General features: G+C 39.9%; 1 protein-coding gene across 1 annotated transcript in view; it reads left to right on the top strand.

Moving 5' to 3' along the window:
• inppl1a (inositol polyphosphate phosphatase-like 1a) overlaps positions 1 to 20,567 on the top strand; it is a 34,022-nt gene that overhangs the window by 5,781 nt on the left and 7,674 nt on the right. Inside the window, exons 2-20 of the mRNA XM_062419460.1 lie at positions 2,324 to 2,387; positions 3,097 to 3,244; positions 3,342 to 3,423; positions 5,171 to 5,317; positions 5,771 to 5,861; positions 7,801 to 7,890; positions 8,918 to 9,016; positions 13,577 to 13,727; positions 13,970 to 14,076; positions 14,675 to 14,777; positions 16,117 to 16,313; positions 16,458 to 16,575; positions 17,496 to 17,592; positions 17,794 to 17,932; positions 18,037 to 18,136; positions 19,262 to 19,350; positions 19,464 to 19,545; positions 19,933 to 20,022; positions 20,498 to 20,567. Coding sequence (XP_062275444.1) covers positions 2,324 to 2,387; positions 3,097 to 3,244; positions 3,342 to 3,423; positions 5,171 to 5,317; positions 5,771 to 5,861; positions 7,801 to 7,890; positions 8,918 to 9,016; positions 13,577 to 13,727; positions 13,970 to 14,076; positions 14,675 to 14,777; positions 16,117 to 16,313; positions 16,458 to 16,575; positions 17,496 to 17,592; positions 17,794 to 17,932; positions 18,037 to 18,136; positions 19,262 to 19,350; positions 19,464 to 19,545; positions 19,933 to 20,022; positions 20,498 to 20,567 — 2,064 coding nt within the window. The remainder of the gene's footprint in view (positions 1 to 2,323; positions 2,388 to 3,096; positions 3,245 to 3,341; positions 3,424 to 5,170; positions 5,318 to 5,770; positions 5,862 to 7,800; positions 7,891 to 8,917; positions 9,017 to 13,576; positions 13,728 to 13,969; positions 14,077 to 14,674; positions 14,778 to 16,116; positions 16,314 to 16,457; positions 16,576 to 17,495; positions 17,593 to 17,793; positions 17,933 to 18,036; positions 18,137 to 19,261; positions 19,351 to 19,463; positions 19,546 to 19,932; positions 20,023 to 20,497) is intronic.

Here is a 20,567-nt window from a genome sequence, read left to right as displayed (position 1 = left end):
TGGATGATAATACGGGCGCATGTCCTCTCTCCACACTCTCTCCTCTGTGCGCTGTCAGATTATAAAAGCGAGGATGACATCTCGTAGGTTGGCATGGGAACCACTGCAGCAGGAATTGGCGATAATGCAGCTTGTTATAAAAACATAGTTGCTCAGTGAGGAAGTAGTTGTAAGTTTGAAACGCAGCGAGAGCGCTTCATAATTAATTTCCAGATATGCTGGAGACCAACTGTTTTAAATTACCGGTTAAACTTTGGCACAGTTTGTGTAGCATGTCTAACTCTAAGCCCACCCATTGTGTAACTATTGACACTCATTCACTGATATGAAAGCAGTGTCAGACACATTTTGAGCTCTGGAGAGGACACTGGTCTTGAAGCCGGTCTCGACGACCTGCGTTGACCCATTCAGACAGACGACACTATTATGAGTCACTCATAATAGCTTCCTTCTTTTTTTATAAAAAAAAAAATAGAAACACAGAAAATACAGATTTCTGACAATCATTTAGCAAAAAAGTGAGTCCCACCATCTCTATCCCTCCAAAACTATATATATATATATATATATAGTTTTGAAAATGTTCATTTGTTTTTATTTTTATTGAGTTTTTCAGTTTGCTTTTTTATTTCAGTTTAGGTTTAGTTAGTTTAACAAGTGATTTAAGTAGTTTTATTTAGTTTTAGTCTTAGTTTTAGTTTTTCAGGTATTAAGAGGGAAGCCTTGATTAGTAGAAGCTAAAAAAGGATGAAATAATGTCTGACACTGAGGTAAAATTAGCTGTATTTGTGTTTGTGGTCTCCCTAATGGTACTAGCCCTTTATCTCAACAAGGCAAAATACATGAATACATACACAAAAATGGAGAAGATGAAAAGAAAACTAAAACTAAGCTGATTTTATCTGCAATTCAGTTTAGTTTTATTAGTCATGCATTATTCATTGTAGTTTTTATTTAGTTTCTGTCTTTTTTAATTTTATTTCAGTTAACTAAATCATTTTTTCACTGCTAGTTTTAGTTTTAATCTTAGTTTTAGTGAACTATAATATTAACCCTGGTATGTAAATATTGTTACAATCCTTCAGTTGTCACCATACTTACATCTTGCAGCGCAGGTAACATGCATTATTAATACTGAGCAGCACTGACAGAAATGAAGAGGACAAATATTAACTTAGAGAAGAAAACAAGTGACATTAATGAAATGACTGAAAGCTTTCTTATAATGTTAATTCAGTGAATCCATTGCAACTCTAATGATATTTATTTGGGATTGAAAGCGATCCTCCTGTTGCAGTTTTTTTAATAATCAAACACTTTCATATATTAATCCAGTCCATGTTTTAGCTGCTGTAGGACACTGACCTGGAAAGACTGGAAAAACAGCTGAGTAGTAGAGACAGGATGTATTCCCAACATGGATTTATCCCTCCCTCAGTTTATACAGTGTACACACACACACATACTCGAAATAAAAACATAGTGTGTGTACACAGAAGTTAAAGCATTACTTAAGTGTTTTGCATATGCCGCCATCCTAACACCCACACTTCTAAACAGATGACACTCTCATACAGTATACAACCACCAACAGACGTAAACCACCGCGTTTGCTTGGCAAATTGAACATTTTGTATCCGGATCACTGAGCAGGCTCGGAGCACAGACATGTAAAATCATTGAGGTCCATGCATGTGGCTGCAGGCGAGTAAGCCATGGCTGTGTGCAATCACAATGTCAGAATATTGATCTGTGGTTGGTTTAAAAAAAGAGAAAGAAAAAGCTTGTGGTTCAATTAGAAATGAAATTCAGCCTCTGAAGATGATGACTGTAAAGAACAAGTACCCTGGTTTTGTTAAAAGCTGTTTTATCCCTAGCTCGTAAATGATGGCGATGTGTTTTTATGCTTTTTTTTCCTTTATTTTGAATCATCACTTTATCTATACAGTCTGCAAACACCAGGTTCAAGTCTTCTCAGCTCTACTGTATCATGCTACTGTAAGGATAAAGCCCGCTCACTGCTGTGACGGACAGCAACAGGTTGAAGCGCTCCACGGCCCCTAAAACCCCCCTCAGGCTCACACACACACACACACACACACACACACACACACACACACACACACACACACACACACACACACACACACACACACACACACACACACACACACACATCCACTGAGGTCAAGTACAAGTGTGTATGTGTTCAAAATGTTTTTGAATATTTTTTTTTTTTTAACAGAATAATAAATAGTTTAAATGTTGTTGCTTCATCTCTTTTCACCTCTCCTTCCCTCTGTTTATCTTTGTCTGTCTGCAGATTTCAGAAACATGTCCACACATACAGAATCCTCCCAGATGAAGAAGGATTTCTGGCCGTACAGGTACAGAGAAGACACACACACACATACACACACAAACCCTTGTCCACTAAGGTTAAATGTGTGTGCGAGCAAAAACTGTATTTGCTTCAGTAGCAGCTGGCAAGCAGAGATGCTTTTGTTGGCTCACTCACTCTCTCACACACGCACTCACACTCACACTCACTCACACACACACATTCACACTCACACTCACACTCACACTCACACACACACACACTCACACCCACACATACCAACAGCAGCCTCTTTGTGCGTTGTGCCCAACAGCTGTGAAGTCCCCACCACCACCACCACTTGACACACACACACACACACACACACACACACACACACACACCCACACACACACACACACACACACCATCATGGTCCCACTACAGACTATCCACGTTGCCACATCACAGACATCTGTGTCACTGCTGTTTGATTTTTCGGCTCTTAGCTTTGACATAGAAGACGGGAAAAGAAATGTTTAGCCTACTGAGCGTCTAATTTAGCTTTTTTTCTGCAATGGAACCAGTTCTTCCTGGTTTGAATTATATTTAGACTACTGGGTCATATTTGCTTACACAACATTACATTTGAAACAATGGGGGCCCACCAGAGATTTCAGTAACATGAATACTCATAGCCAAGACAAGGGGTAGAGAATAACTGTCCCTCTTTTCCTCTGTCTCTTGGTGTTTGTCTTCCTCCCTCTTCCTCTCAGACGTCTCAGGGTGTGCAGCCGAAGCGGTTCAAGACGTTACCGGAGCTGGTGTCTTTGTACCTGCAACCCAGCCAGGGTCTGGTTACCACCTTGCTTTACGCCGTGGACAGAGAGGAAACCGCTGTCAGTGACGACCGGGATTATTCAGGTATCTCTCTTGAGCTCCAAGCAAGCACAGTCACACAGCGCAGCGGTGGCCTCCAATTGCGTCACATGTTAACTCTGCTTTTCCCTATGATTGGTAGATGGGGAGGACGAGAAGCCGCCCCTCCCCCCTCGCTCTGCCTCTACCTCCACTCCCCCAGGACCAGACACACCCACAGAAAGGTACAAAGTCCTCGCATGACTAATTTTAACATGTGTAATATACAATCAAATCACAGACTAGCCAAAGCTCTTCTTAAACAGCATGTTAACCAGCCATGTAGTACTCATATTTCAAACACACACAAATATGCGACCGCAACACACATACCCAAAGGAAGGATGTTGCTTCATTGCTACTCTGAATGTTAATCTGTCCTAATTTGACTTGGCTCACATGAAAAGGAGAGCAGATATATTATTGATGGAATAAACACTGGCATATTATATATATATATATATATTTTTATGCAGCCACATCCGGTTGAAAACCACGTTGCTAACAGATGATGCAAGGCTTTGATGAAGTTTGAACCTTGTGTGTGTATGCACATGTGTTTGTTATCAAGATCTGTGTAGATTGATGTATTACGTTAAATGCCTTTACTCAGACTAGAGTATATAAAGCTGTATTTGAAGGAAGGAAGTAGTGTTTATCACTTCTGTAGTTTTTATTTTGTTGCAGGTGAAAGTGATGAGATGTAACTAATAATTTAGTGGTAGGATTTTCTCCCATAAAGATGAATGAAATAACCAAAATGCCTGTGTTGCAACAACCTCTGTGACAGTGTCAGCTGCGGTGAAATTAGTGAAGCAACATCCTGCGTTCAGTCACAGTAGTTCATTTGTTAAGTGTAATGGAGACCAGCGCTTCCATTACCCTAAATGTGTCGGGGGGAGGTTCAGGTCATAGTGTTTTGTGTTTTTCTACTGTTTCTTTTATAGTTATCAGTCAACTCAGACAATGATAGTAGTCACCTTCTCATTTTGAGTATATGTGTTTATGTAAATATTCAGTCTTTGTATTCCATTTTTGTTCAGTGTTTGTTATTTCATATGGTTGTGGCTCCACCTAAGTGGTCTTGTCCACCTAATTGCCTGCAGCAGGGAGTTAGTGTTGGTGTGCCTCATAGTGTCTGAATGGAAAACAATAAATGCCACTATTGGTGCTTTAGCATTTTACCTCCTACTGTCTCATGCCTCTCTGTGGGAAATCTTAAAGCAACCGCTGGTCAATGAGACATCAAGCTGTCATACTTGTCTACCATGGAAATTAGCCCTGATACTCGCTACTTTAAAATTGTTCCTAAACCATCAAATTGAGTGTGAATTATATCAGTTAGATGCAGTGAAGAAATAAGAAACTACACACAACACTGACCTAAGGGCTTTCAAAGAATTTGCATGCACTTGCGTTATCTGTCAGCAGTGTTTCTGAGGAAAGCAGGAGCAGAAATACCATTTTACTGTGCAGCAGTAGAGAAGTTGTGTCACTTTAACCAACCACAAACTGAGGCAACCGATAATAGAAATGTTCTGCTTGCTGGAGAATGAAAGCTGCTTTGCCAATGTCTGTGTGTGTATTTTTGTGTTTGTCTGTGTGTGTGAGTGGCGGAGTAGGCATAAGTTAGGTCTCTGGTAAAGAGGAAGTGTGTCTAATGACCCAGACTGACTGACCAGATACTCAGAGACACAAATAAGGAAACTCTGTGACTCTGTGAAAGTCTGTGACAGTTTGACAGATTTCTGATACAAGAGATTTGCATTTTATTACCCTTTTTTTTCAGTATCACCTTTGAAGAACATGCTGTCTAAAATAAAAATACAATAATACAGTTGTAATTTGTGGTTGCCGATTCTCTTAATTTGCATGTGCTGAAGATGTAGCAGATTCGTATGCTTACTTGTTTTTTATTTGAATGTGTTTTAGCGCCCCAGCAGCTAATGGTCTGAGCACCATCTCCCATGAGTATCTGAAGGGGAGCTATGCTCTGGACCTGGAGGCAGTCAAACAGGGTGCCTGCTCCCTGCCTCACCTCAACAAGACACTAGTGTCCTCCTGCAAACGCCTTAATGGGTGAGAATGACACACTGGCACTTCTATAGGCACGCATATTTTAACAGTCATGTATGTTAGGATTTGCTCTCAGCCTGCAGAGCCTTACTCATCCTCATCTGTTGTTTTGGTCATAATGGCAGATGTTTCACATTCAATCATTGTCATTCGCAACGTAAATTAGCAGTGTTTAATTCACCACATTGATAAATAAAACTGAGGAAGTAATAATACAGTAAACTATGTCTGAATGATGTGGTTGTTAAACAATTTGGCCTCAACATGCACTCAGATATTATTGAATATATACCAAAAAAAACAAACACTTAATCTTCCAAATTAAACTGATGAGGGGAACACTATTATCCCTGATCTATTTCACTAAAATTAAATCTTATTGATGAAGAGGAGATGAATTAGAGAAAGATGTAAAAGCTTTCACACGACTGAGTTGTGGGTTGTCTCCTTTTACAGGGAGGTGGACAAGGTGCTGTCTGGTCTGGAGATCCTGTCTAAGGTGTTTGATCAGCAAAGTGCCTTCATGGTCTCCAAGATGATCCAACAGGTGTGTATCTACCTCCTGTGTGTGTGTGTGTGTGTGTGTGTGTGTGTGTGTGTGTGTGTGTGTGTGTGTGTGTGTGTGTGTGTGTGTGTGTGTGTGTACAATCGAATAAAATACAAAGAAGCAAGGCCTTCCTGATTTTCTTCAATTACAGAAAATCTTCAATTGCAGATGTAGTGACCAATTACTACACACACACCAAACAAGATTGTGTCGATATTTAAAGTCCTGATCCGCATTTATGGGTTTTTCACCACCAATCAGCACGCATGTAGATACAAGAAGTCTGCATTTAAATGTAGTGTAGACAGTATTTATGAGCAACTGATCATGTTCTTGCCAGATTATTGTCAAAGTTCACCCTTGATGTCAATACTTTTTTTTTTTCTTCAAAGCTCTACTAAATAGCAAAGCGTATCAGAGTAAGTGACACATATTTAGAAACAAGTTCATTAAAAAACAGAGAAAGTGGAAGTTTGTGTGCTTTGTGGCTTTAACACATACCATTCACACATGCATGAAGGTAACCCAACACACACACACACACACACACACACACACACACACACACACACACACACACACACACACACACACACACAGAGTTCTGTGGTGTAGTGGATGTCATGAGGAAATGCTTTTCTTTTTGTCTCTTCTGGGGAAAATGAGTAGTCACACTACAGTCACACATACTGTTCTTCAAGTAATGTATCACAAGAAACACACTCGCAGTGTTAGATTGTGTGGAGCTACTTTCTATAGTTGTGTGTTTTTTGTCTTGTACTTGTTAATATTTACATGAGATGTTCGGCAGTGACAGTTCTGCCTCAGTGAAAAAAGCTTTATCATGTGATACTGGTGTTATCAGTTCAAACACGATTAACACGTGTTATAATATTTGGATAAAAAATGGTTTTATTTACGCATGGATAGACGGATGGAGCAGTCTGATAGTTGAATGCCACATAATCTAAAAAGGTCAGACTTTTAGCAGCATTTATAGTATATGGAACAACTTTTTTGTTGGACCAATGTCTTACAGCTTGTGGTCTGCATCAGGGTCATCATGAATGGAACAAACATTTAAATAGGGGAGGTATGAAGCAGAAGAAAATTCAAAAAGGTAAAAAAATATATAAAAGACAACCTAATAAGGGTGCAACAACTAGTTGACAAAAACGGGTGACAGAATTAGTTGTCGACTATATTTATTGTCTATAATTAGTGAGTTATGTGTTGTGGAGCTGAACTAACATTGTTTTTCCTGAGCTGAGGAGTTCAGGAGTGAAACATCTCACTTCCTTCATATATCTGCTGAGGATTAATTGTGCACAATAGCTCCCGGTAAACAAAACAAAATCTAAATATTTGCTAGCCAGCTCTGCACAGATGGAGTTTTCTCTGCCTATCTAACCCAAAGGCATGTGTTGAAAAGTCCAACAGGTGATGTTGACGGACCAAAAAAGACAGAGCAGTACTCAGACAGTCTACAGCGGCACAAGCTAGTTATAACTTTTGAGTTATTTTGTATTTTATCTTAAAGAACAGCAGTGGTTGGGAGCAGTTTTTGATTTAATAATGATGTTTTCTAGATGAACCTCACCTGTATTGTGAACTTAGTGTGTTGGATAGTGATGTATTTCCTGTAGCTAACAGCACCACATGTTCTCCAGCCTTTGCCACCTTTGTCTCAAAAAATGTCAGGAAAACTATGATATAACACTGCGGTGCTATAGGAATTAATCATCCAATTAGTCCATTAATGGTTCAATAATCAATGACTAATCGATAGTCATTAGTTGATTGGCTCATCACAGTTCTGTTTAAGCCTTTTTTAAGATTTTGCACATAATAGCAGAACAATATAACATGCCTGTCCTTTTTAATAATGTCTTTTTTACGCTGCACTGCTCACATACGTTCCACTGTTTCTCTCCATCAGTCGGTGAATCAGGGTGGAGATCAGGAGTTGGAGAACCTCGTGACCAAGCTGGCAATTCTCAAAGACCTGCTGTCCTCCATAGAGAAAAAGGTACACATGTACACACGCACAAACACACATTTCAGCCCCCTTCTCCTCCTCTCACTTGCTTCCCACTCCTGTGTGTGTGTGTGTGTGTGTGTGTGTGTGTGTGTGTGTGTGTGTGTGTGTGTGTGTGTGTGTGTGTGTGTGTGTGTGTGTGTGTGTGTGTGTGTGTGTGTGTGTGTGTGTGTGTGTGTGTGTGTGTGTGTGTGTGTGTGTGTGTGTGGCTTTCTCTTTCAGGCACTCCCCTTCTCTTTTTTTTTAGGCCTTGAGTTAACACAACACATGGAAGAGACACAGATTGAGGGGGATTTTTACGACACTTTTGCACAGAGCAGCCATTTATACATTTGTTGATACAACAGCTTTAAAGTATTTACATAAAGTGTAATACTGAAAAAGCCAGACGGAGAGAGGGTGTGTCAAGCTGGTCGTAACAGGAAAAGCATTTAAAGCTCAGTTTTGTGTTAAACCGAACTCTAAACTCTTATTTGTCGTGACTAATACGATGTTTCTTGTGCAGTGAACCTCACTCAGTCAGTCTTCTGCTTTTTATTCCTGATATGCAAATACGGTCTGACCAGCTCTGCCGTATTACTACTGTCGGTCAAACCCTTTCTAGTCGGACTTAATGTGAAAGAGGTTTGTGCTGGCTAGAAAAAGGAAATGACCACAGTGTAATCGAGCTAAATGTCATAACTCATGTGATCATGTCACTGACTCCACCTTCCCTGCTCCTGCTAGTCTACATCCAGGAAATGGAAACTGTTTCCTTGTTGACACTAAGACTGAAGCTGGAAACAATACAGTTTGTGTGTGTGTGTGTGTGTGTGTGTGTGTGTGTGTGTGTGTGTGTGTGTGTGTGTGTGTGTGTGTGTGTGTGTGTGTGTGTGTGTGTGTGTGTGTGTGTGTGTGTGTGTGTGTGTGTGTGTGTGTGTGTATCCTCTAATTTCTTTCTCTTCCTTGCAGGTTTTCCTCTTCCTCCTCTTCTTCTTCTTCTGTATTAATGGTTTTCTTCCCCCACTTCTTCCCTCAGGCTCTGAAAGCTCTTCAGGACATGAGTTTGTCCTCTCCGTGCTCCCTTCCTCCCCTCTCCATGCGTCACAGCAAAGCAATCCCTGTGCAGGCCTTCGAGGTATGCGTTGCACACAAACATGTACATACCAGGGTTATTATAGTTTTTAAATTTTCATTCGTTTTTTATTAGGGACCGAGCCGAAAGGCAAGAGGGCGAGGACTCCAGAGGAGTCCTGCCCTTGCCTGGAGGCAAGGACCCTATTGTTTTTGTATCGGTTTTTTTTTATTTTTTTTTATTATTATTCTACCGCCTCTTTGAGCCTTAATTTGACCCCCTAAACCTGCTCTAAAACTCACCAAATTCGGAACGCACATCAGGTCTGGCGAAAAATTCGATAAAATGGAAAAACAAACCCAAAAGTGCTAAAATTGGCTCTCTAGCGCCACCTGGAAACAGTAAAACGGCCACTACGCCTGATAGGAATGTCGTAGAAAAATCAAACCAAAACTCAATTGTTTGTCTTATCAAGACCTACAAATCACGCGCTGACACCCCTGACCTAAATCCAACAGGAAGTGCACAATTTGCTGTTACATGTGGGATTTTTGACGATTCTTGGCCTGCTACAAACGCTATCTTGTCCGAGGGCGTTCATCGTGGCGGCTTCAAACTTAAATAGCTGACTGAGCACACCCTGCTGCACAAACGATCTGAACAACTTTTCCATTACTCGTCCGGTTTGGATTTTAGAAGCCCTCAAAGGTCAAGTGCCCAAAAACCCTCGCCAAAACGCTCCCATAGACAATGAATGGAAGGAGAGTCTAATGCCACTTTGACCCTAAATTTGACCACCTAAACATGCTCCAGGACAGACCAAATTCAACACGCACATCAGGTCTGGCCATAAATTTGATAAAATGGAAAAATTAACCCCAAAAGTGCCAAAATGGACTCTCTAGCGCCACCTAGAAACAGTAAAATGGCTCTAGCACCACCTAGAAACAATTAAAAACGGCCACTACATCTGATAGGAATGTCGTAGAAAGATCAAACCAAAACTCAATTGTTTGTCTTATCAAGACCTACAAATCACGCGCTGACACCCCTGACCTAAATCCAACAGGAAGTGCACAGTTTGCCGTTACATGTGGGATCTTCGACGATTTTTCCGCCACCTAGAAACAGTAAAATGGCCACTACGCCTGATAGGAATGTCGTAGAAAGATCAAACCAAAACTCAATTGTTTGTCTTATCAAGACCTACAAATCACGCGCTGACACCCCTGACCTAAATCCAACAGGAAGTGCACAATTTGCCGTTACATGTGGGATTTTCGACGATTTTTCAGGCTTTTCAAAATATATATATTATTCCTGCATACTTTCAGTTACAGACTCCATTCAAACGTCAAAATGTAGCCACAAGTCTCATCTATAGACGTGTGTAATTTGGTCTGGCTATGTTTTATACTTTTTGATCTGTGGCCCGACATGTGCACCCTGTTCCTCTCCCATGTAAACTGCACTCTGCCTGCTGTCTGCCCATGCCCTGTCCCCATGCGCTCCGGTCGTTAACTACCATGGCAACAACTGTGTGTTGGCTGAGCCAGGTTCATTTGTGGTCTTAGTGTGCCACCCAGTGGAGAAAACATGTCATGATACCTGATAAGGAAGTTTTTTGATTCTAGTTCAAGTTTATTGACTGTATTATTATGATTTTAAATATCTGTGCAGTCTGTCAACTATTTCACTGACATTGCTGTCTAAGTCTAGATCAAACACAAATTACATGAGCATGAACTACAAACATATCTACAGGTTTCACTGGAAATAAGTTCCTCTCCTGTTTGACTCATCAAAGTGGCAGTTCATTTCAGTTGCTCAGTCTAAATGTCTACACAGACAGAGAGAGAGATGGTGTGTGTAACGTGTATCTACTTATTGCAGTGTCCAATAAATGCCCGGGTCAGAATGCATCTAAATGCACCTGACGGAAACCTCTCCGCTTCGCCGTGGCTCTACGTGCGCAAGGGGGCGATGTCCCGCCCAACGCTGCTCGCAGCTTTAATTTCTAATTAGTTTTTCAGTTTGCTTTTTTTATTTCAGTTTAGTTTTTAGTTAGTTTAACAAGTGATTAAGTAGTTTTTATTTAGTTTTAGTCTTACTTTTAGTTTTTCAGGTATTAGGAGGAAAGTTTGATTAGTAGAAGCTGTAAAGGATGAAATAATGTCTGACACTGAAGTATAATTTGCTGTGTTTGTGGTCTCCCTACTGGTACTAGCCTGTTATTTCATAGTTAAACTGAACAGAATACAGTAAAAATGGAGGGAGAAAATGAAAAGAAAAGTTTTAGTCTCAGTTTTAGTTAATTATAATAACCCTGGTACATATGCATACACACACACTAACCCCAACACAACTACATATATGCACACACACTCTTTATTAGTGGTTGTTTCTCAGTGATGATATCATCCGTTCCCAGCTACTTTCCAGGAAATGCATCAAGTAAAAACATGTAAGGGAAGGGTAATGTAAGAAACATCTGTTATTATCAGTTACCAAAGTGAACCTATATTTATCAAGATGCTCAACACACCTCTCACAGTGTTAATGTGTGTACTGTTTTGCATTTATTATTGTTTTATTCATTGCTGTATCAGCTGCTATCTGTTGCCCCTCAGCTACATATAAAGCTCTGCTCTATGTTATCAATTTAGGCATTATTATAGTACCAGTCAAAAGTTTAGACACACTTTCTCCTTCAAGAGAATGGATAGGTGTGTCTAAGCTTTTGACTCGTACTATATATAACTCATTATCGACAGTTTTGATCTCTAATATTTCCGTTTTGACAGGACAAGAAGCTCAGGAAATGATTTTAGTATATGGAAGCAAACCTGATATTCAGCTGAAACACTTGGATTTATTAAACGTTACAGTTAAAGGCCAGCTTCACACAGGACGGACTGAACTTGAATGATGGTAAAACAGGCCGACGAGGTCATGCATCGCTCAACACACACAGGAAGTGCTTCTTAGCTGAGCTGATGTGAGACAAAAGGAATGTTTGCAATGCGCTTCCTGCAGCATCATCCGTGGCTTTTTGTCATGCTATGGTGTTTACCACTTTTGGTATCAATATCCTTGTTGTTTGTTCAGTATATAATACACTCACCCAAAAATGTATTAGGATCACCTGTGCAATCTAAGGCAAGGCAATACAACAGCTCTGCTATAAAGTCTGCTTTTACAAAAGCTTATTTTAGTTTTTCCTGACAAATTCAGAAAGTTGATAAAGCTTCTTGATGTTTATTTTTGACTCATTATAACCAATGAGTGTTGGTGGTGATGGTGGTGTAGTCAAGTGTGTGTGTGATATTTAACACTTTCCATCCACGTTCATGTTAACAAGACGGAAGATAAAAGCAGAATTTATGGTAGAGGTATTCCTGATAAAGTGCTCGTCGAGTTTAAGTGAGCGTAGTTCCAATTTTGCCAATTATGATGTTTGTTTGCCCACAACATGACTTGTAGCTGTAGGTATGAGGCTGTGGTTTTTGTTGTGTAGAGAGTAGAAGTGAAAGAAGATAGTAAATGTCAGTGGCAGCATGTAGGAAAGAAGGTGAGACAAGAGGAAGAAGAGATGAATGATTTATAATATTAGCTGTCAGCCAAGTCCTCATTCTCTGTGCTGAGCTGTTTTTTTCAGCAGCTTCCTGTTGCACAATTCAGTGTTAAAGATGTGACACCTGATTTGCCCACAAAACAGGCAGATTTTAACACATGAAATGAAACTCTGGATGCATTTCTGTCTTAATGGTTTAAACAAGTCATCAGAAAACGTACGAGCCAAACCAAAAATACCCATTACATGTTAAATCTGATAATAAAAGCAAAACTACAACCAGAAGAATCAGGAAAGTGTGTGTGAACCAGGGTTATTATTATAGTTAACTAAAACTAAGACTTAAACTAAGACTAGCAGTGAAAAAATAATTTAATTAACTGAAATAAGAATAAAAAGAGAGTACGATGAACAATGCAAAACTAACTCAAACTAAACTGAATTGCAGATAAAATCAGCTTAGTTTTAGTTTTCTTTTCATTTCATTTTCTCCATTTTTATTGTATTCTGTTCAGTTTTTCTTGAAATAACGGGTTAGTTCCAGTAGGGAGACCACAAACAAAGCTAATTTTACTTGTGTCAGACATTATTTCATCCTTTACAGCTTCTAATAATAAAGGCTTTCCTCCTAATACCTGAAAAACTAAAACTAAGACTAAAACTAAATAAAAACTACTTAAATCACTTGTTAAACTAACTAAAACTAAACTGAAATTAAAAAAGCAAACTAAATAAAAATAAAAACTAATGAAAATTTCAAACCTATAATAACCCTGATTTGAACATCAAAATTCCTGCTTTTTGGGTTTGGATGTCTGATCTCGCTGGCTGCATGTAACTAATAGATTTATGTGATAACAATAAAAAGGAGGAGTGGGCTCTGCTATTTCTTTGGAGACCCCTGGTGGTGATTTTGATTTTGTTATGGTTTAAAATGAGGGAGATGCGCAGACACATTTTAGCAACAGTCGCGCCCTGTTTGTCTGCAAGTGAGCGAGCGAGTAGGTGTGTGTGTGTGTTTAATTCCTTCTCCTCTCGATCCGTCACAGGTCAAGCTGGACGTCTACCTTGCAGAGCTGACCAAGATAGGGAAGAGTCAGAAGTACACTCTGTCTGTGGACGTGGAGGGAGGAAGACTGGTCGTCATGAAGAAGGTGAAGGACAGCCAGGAAGACTGGACCACATTCACATACGAGAAAAGTGAGAAACACACACACACACACACAGCTTCTGCTGAATCAGATAAGTTCCCCTAAATATTAGTTTGACACACTGTCTAGATCGTGACGCGACAAAAATATGCAAAAGAAAAGTTTATCCCGTCTTTCTGTGTAAATTTCTCTCTGTCTCCCTTTTCATATTCGCTTTTTTTCCCCTTCCCTCCCTCCCGAACCTTCTGTCTCCCATCTGTCTGCCTGTTTGTCTGCCTCTGACTCTCTCAGTCCGTCAGCTGATCAAGTCTCAGCGGGTGCAGAATAAGCTGGGCATTGTCTTTGAGAAGGAGAAGGACAAGAGCCAGAGGAAAGACTTCATCTTCGCCAGTGCCAAGGTCCACACACACACACACAGACACAGACACACACACACACACACACTATCTCCAACATGTTTTTTGCACGTATAATGAAAGCACTCAGTTACACTCAGTCGTTCAAACATGCAAACACCTTATTCTGGATATGACATGATTGACAGGAATACACTTGAATATCCAAACTAACAAGGAAATGTTCTTGCATATCGTTTTTATTTGTATATTCATAATCAGGCCGAGGTCACTGACAAAGACAAACCTCCTATGTGCAAGGCATCACTTTCCACTGAGACACTTCCTTTATTGTGTCTCGCATACATCTGTTTTTTTTTTTTATATCTGCAATGCTATTTCTGCATCGATAATTCTCTTTAAGTATGTAATGTGTTCTGCCCACATCTCAGTACATATGAATGGAAATGCAAAATGTTTAAAGCACATACAGAATAAACACACTGGTTTTATTCGTCAGCTTCTTTAAAACAGGGTGCCCTGTGTGTGTGTGTGTGTGTGTGTGTGTGTGTGTGTGTGTGTGTGTGTGTGTGTGTGTGTGTGTGTGTGTGTGTGTGTGTGTGTGTGTGTGTGTGTGTGTGTGTGTGTGTGTGTGTTTCAGAAGCGGGAGGCGTTTTGCCAGCTGCTGCAGCTGATGAAGAACAAACATTCCAACCAAGATGAGCCGGACATGATTTCTGTCTTCATCGGCACCTGGAACATGGGTCAGACACACACACACACACACGTTGCTATTAAAGTTGCCATTAGACTTGACTTTCTTTTCCGTAGCTGGAGGTGTAGAAATCTTTAAAAGGAAACTCAAACCTGTTCAGGCTAGCTTTTGATTAAACATTTAATAGTTTATAGCCTTTACATGTTATTCTATTGTGCTTGTTTCTTAAGGTTTTACTTTTTTTTTTTTTTTTTAAATCTACTTTATTTACCACAACCTTATTATTATCATTCCAAAGTAGGGTTGGGCGATGTCCAGGATTTGGACGATCGACGATTTTCAAAGCAAAACATTGTGATGGCCGATGGCATCGAGGGCGATCGATCTAATAAGCGGCAACACAGAGCTTTGCTCTCGCACGCGCTGCATTTATAGTCACTGTACGGTTTTTATTAACCTAACTGTGTTAAACTAACAAATCCCACCGCACGGGGTGTGTTTGACCGGCGAAACAGTGTCACACTCAGCTCCGACACTCAATCTTTGTCTTTTTCACGTGTTTATTTCTCTTCATTAGCAACTCCACACATGCTTTTCTTTCAGTACTTAAACAGTGATCGTGCCGTCAGCAGGTAATCAACTGAAAAACATAACATATAAACATAACTACGTTAATGGCACGGACATATTTATGATATTTAACACAAGTTACAATCACATTGTATATCAACTCACCAGCTCAACTTCGCCGGTCAAAAACCGAGTCACAATAAGCATAACCACCGAAGAAGAAATACAAAGTGTACTGCTGCTGCTAAAGCGCGCTATGAACACCCAATGATATAAACAGTAGGAAACAATAACATGTTTGAAAAATAGGAAAACTTCACACAGTCACACAAACACACACGGACTGTTACTCTAGTGCGCGCTCTTGCTCGTTCACTCCAGATTCCGGGAGAATACGTCTAATTTGCGGGCGTCATGGAGACGCTATCAATATGCGGGACACTGCTACGCACGCAGCAGTGTCACTGAGAGGTGTACTCACTTGTGTTGCCAGCTGTTTGGACATTAATGGCTGTGTGTTGAGTTATTTTCAGAGGACATTAAATCTATACTGCTATACAAGTTGTACACTCACTGCTTTAAGTTATATCAAATATTCATTTCTATAGTGTTGTCCCATGAAAAGATATAATAAAATATTTGCAAAAATGTGAGAGGTGTACTCACTTTTGTGAGATACTGTATTTGAACATTTTGTGCTATATTTCCTTTTGAGACATCAATTAGTATCAGTATCAGTAGTTCAAAACCAAAAAATTAATCTTTCTTTATGGATTTTTAGACCATGATCTTTGACCAACATGTTGTTTCATCTTTAGGCTCGGTGCCTTCACCTAAATCTGTGTCCTCGTGGGTTTTGTGTCGCGGCCTCGGTAAGACTCTGGACGAGATGACGGTCACCATCCCTCATGACCTGTATGTGTTCGGCACCCAAGAAAACTCAGTGTGTGATCGTGAGTGGGTGGAGTCGCTGCGTGCCATGTTGAAAGAACACACAGAACTGGATTATAAACCGGTGAGGAAAAAACAGGGTTGAAATGAAAGATTTTTTTAAGTAAATAAAGATTTTAAATGTTTGATTGTTACAGATGAGTAGTGAGAGTGCAGCAAAGATGATATTACATGTTCCTGACTGTCATTTGTTGTTGTTGTTGTGTAGATCGCAGTGCAGACGCTGTGGAACATAAAGATTGCCGTTCTGGTGAAACCGGAACACGAGAACCGGATCAGCCATGTGGGAATGTCCAGCGTCAAGACGGGAATCGCCAACACGCTGGGTAACGACAGGAAACTCACTGTTTGTTAATACATGTTTTTATTTCTTGTCAAAATCTGAATGAAAATATCAACGAGGGAAGTTTGAGGTTTAATTACTGAAACTCTTGTGTTTATATTCTGATTCAATGTTTTGTTCTTCTAATTGTTGAATGTGAGAGAAGTAAAACATTTTTCCCCTGTCTCGCTTCCTTCCTTCCTTCCCTCTTTTTTTCCCTCCTTCCTTCCTTCCTTCCTTCCTTCCTTCCTTCCTTCCTTCCTTCCTTCCTTCCCTCTTTTCTTCCCTCCTTCCTTCCTTCCATCATGGAAGAACCGGCCCGCCGAGGGGTCCAATCCAGCGCACTTTCCTTCCTGTCTTCTTTTCCTTCCTTCCTTCCTTCCTTCCTTCCTTCCTTCCTTCCTTCCTTCCTTCCTTCCTTCCTTCCTTCCTTCCTTCCTTCCTTCCTTCCTTCCTTCCTTCCTCCCTTTCTTCCCTCTTTCCTTCCCTCCTTCTATCCATCCATCCTTCTTTCTTACCTTCTGTCCGTCCATCCTTCCTCCCTTTTTTCATTCCTTCCCTCTTTCTTACCTTCTTTCCTTCCCTCATTCTGTCCGTCCATCCTTCCTTCCTTCTGTCCTTCCTCCCTTTCTTCCCTCATTCCCTCTATCTTTCCATCTTTCCTTCCTTCCTGTCTTCTTTTCCTTCTTTCCTTCCTGTCTTCCCTCCTTCATTCCATCTTTTTAATGGTCCGGCTGTTTGTGGCCCTTGAATAAAGATGAGTTTTACTCTCCTGCTATAAACTTTCAAATTCATCTTGACTTTGAAGGAAATAAACTTTTTTTTTTAATGCAGATAAAAGATGATCGGAATGATTCTATGTTCATCATGACAAATGATTTGTCTAATATTTTGTCTGATTATTTGACATTGATGGTTGTCTAGGTAACAAAGGGGCGGTGGGTGTGTCCTTCATGTTCAACGGAACGTCTTTTGGCTTTGTGAACTGTCACCTGACGTCGGGGAACGAGAAGATAGCGAGGTAACGTTCTCCACTCACACATTTAATGACTTAAGATGAGTTCATTTTCCCAACATCTTGCACTTTCTAACCCTTCCACTCATATTTTCTCCTTTTTTGATATTATTCTGGGCTTAAAAAACATCCCAAAAAAACGCACACATCACTGTTTATGCTCTTACTACATGTATATGATATGTGACCTTTGACCCCCCCCTGCAGGAGGAACCAGAATTATCTAGATATCCTGCGGCTGCTGTCGCTAGGAGACAAACAGCTGAGCTCCTTTGACATCTCGCTGCGCTTCACACATCTCTTCTGGTTGGGAGACCTCAACTACAGACTGGATATGGATATACAGGTGAACACACACACACACACAGACATATACACACACACACACACACAGAATGATTAAAATGCAGCAAATCTGGATGAAATTGTGTTTTTTAATCGTGTTTGCAGGAGATACTAAACTACATTAACAGGAAGGAGTTTGATCCGCTGTTGAAAGTGGACCAGCTCAACCTCGAGAGGGAGAAGAATAAAGTATTTCTACGATTTGGTTCGTATACCTGACTTTTTTACCTGACTTCAGTCCTCACATTGCTGCAGAAAAGAAAAATATTCCTGTGAAGTTTTCATGAGAAAGTTGAGTTCGTTTTTAACTTCCTGGAAAATATAGTTAAAAATATCTCAACATTAATGGGTCACTGATGTTTAAACAGACTTTCACTGTCGACATAAACAACCAAAGTGGTGACTCACACTTCCCAGGAGCACCTGCTCAGCGCTGCAGATGTGCTACTAAATCTGTTACCTTTCTTAGTTCATCAAGCTTATGGTAACCAGTATTTATTAAAACATGCTTTACATAGCTTTTAAAATATATAATAATATCACCATCAAATTTATTGTGGTCTACAACAGTAAAAAAGGAAAGCTTTGTCTCATTTTGCTGACGTTGCTAAAGTAGTGCTTCTCAAAAGTTTGTGTACATTTAACCCCCCCGGGGGTGTCATATTTCCCCTTTCTTTGGCTTTTCTGAAAAACGTAAATGTTGTAAGACTTAGAATTAGCCTTTCGTTGACTCAGCCTTCTGAGAAACTGTCAAACATTTAGTGTAAATATGATTTGTTGACTGGCAGAAATACTTACATTAAACCTCAAAGTAAGTTGCATTGTAGTAATATGTCAAACTTCCTATTTAAGGAGACAGTTGTGGGCATAATACTGGGAATATGATAAACATATATTCAGCTAAGAAGATAACTCAAACCTCTGTGACATGTCCAGCTTTCCTTATCCAATGCTATGGCACATTTTTTATTTCATTTTAAAATGTTTGCACTGTGCATATGTCATCACAAAAGGCAAACACTTAAGAGAGTGCAGCAATCTGCTAATATTATATTCATGTTACCGCATTAAATCAGTGATCTCTTCTTGCAGAAAATAAAATGTGCAGTGTTTGTTGCAGTTTGTCCGTTTATCTTAATCTGATGTTACACAACACAAAATGTCAAGGAGGAAGTAGATGTGTCAAGTCTCAGCAAGTCTCATTGACTTTTTGAATAATGCTGCCATCTTTAGATTAATGTTGTAATTAACGTTTATTGATGTCATATAATTTTAAACTTCTGCTACTCTACAAGTCCTAACCTGTGAACATGTGCCGTCTTCCTTGCAGCGGAGGAGGAGATCTCTTTCCCCCCCACTTACCGCTACGAACGCGGCTCAAGGGACACGTATGTTTGGCAGAAGCAGAAAGCAACAGGGGTAAGTTTACAAACAGGACATTTCTCACTAATGTTTTTCATTTCCCTCTTTTTTGTGAGACGTGCTGATAAAATTCCCTCTGTGTCTTCTTCACTTTCTCTTTCTTTTCCCAGATGAGGACTAATGTTCCCTCCTGGTGTGACCGCATCCTGTGGAAGTCCTACCCAGAAACACACATCGTCTGTAACTCCTATGGTGAGACCGTTAGTTAGAAGCCATGTAACACACATTTGGTTTAAATCAGGGTAATGTAGGTCAATTAAAATTTTAGCAGCCTCTTAATATACAGTACTGTGCAAAAGTCTTAGGCCGCCACCATCATACAAACAGAAAATACAGGAGCTATGTACTCAAAATGTAACATTAATTATTAAATATTATTATTAATTGAGGTTTAAATTGAGCCTCAATTAATAATAATTTTAATAATTAATCTTAAAATTTGTGTATAAATATTTCCTGTATTTCCTGTTTGTATGATGATGGTGGCCTAAGACTTTTGTACAGTACTGTACATTAACAAAACAATTGATATGATGAACAAATGAGGAGACTTAAGTGTACGTTCTTTCTGTTTGTTAGGCTGTACAGATGATATAGTGACGAGTGACCATTCCCCCGTGTTTGCTACGTTTGAGGTGGGCGTGACCTCCCAGTTTGTTTCCAAAAAAGGTACAAGTGGAGAAACCTGACGTTTAATTTTCTTTGGCGCTTTCTATTCATTCATCATCTTTCTCTTCTTTCCCTTCTTTTGGTTTATTTCTACTTCTTAGCATGTGTATAAACTACTTGAATTTACTTGTGTAGTTTAGTTAATGACTCACAGAAATAGACAATTAACACAACTAAAAGGAAGAAACAGAGCATTGAGTTCTTACTTTTTCTTAAAGTTTATTCATGTTTTGTTTCATTTTAGCTGGTTTAAGCAAAGAAAAGTACATAATGTTTAATCTTTAGTCTTGTCATATGTATGATTGGCGCTCTCCCTCTTTGTGTTTCTGTCCTGTGAAACCATTCTGCGCCACCTACTCACATCTCTCTCTCTCTCTCTCTCTCTCTCTCTCTCTCTCTCTCTCTCTCTCTCTCTCGCCACCCTCCTCTTCCTCCCCCCCTTTCATTCCCTCCTGACCGCCCGTTTCCTGTCCAGGGCTGCCGAAGTCCTCCGAGCAGGCCTACATCGAGTTTGAGAGCATCGAGGCCATTGTGAAGACGGCGAG

Source organism: Scomber scombrus, chromosome 5 (assembly GCF_963691925.1).
Source record: "Scomber scombrus chromosome 5, fScoSco1.1, whole genome shotgun sequence".
NCBI lineage: Eukaryota > Metazoa > Chordata > Actinopteri > Scombriformes > Scombridae > Scomber > Scomber scombrus.
The sequence above is the reverse complement of the archived record's forward strand: the minus strand, read 5'-3'. Positions and strand labels throughout refer to the sequence as shown.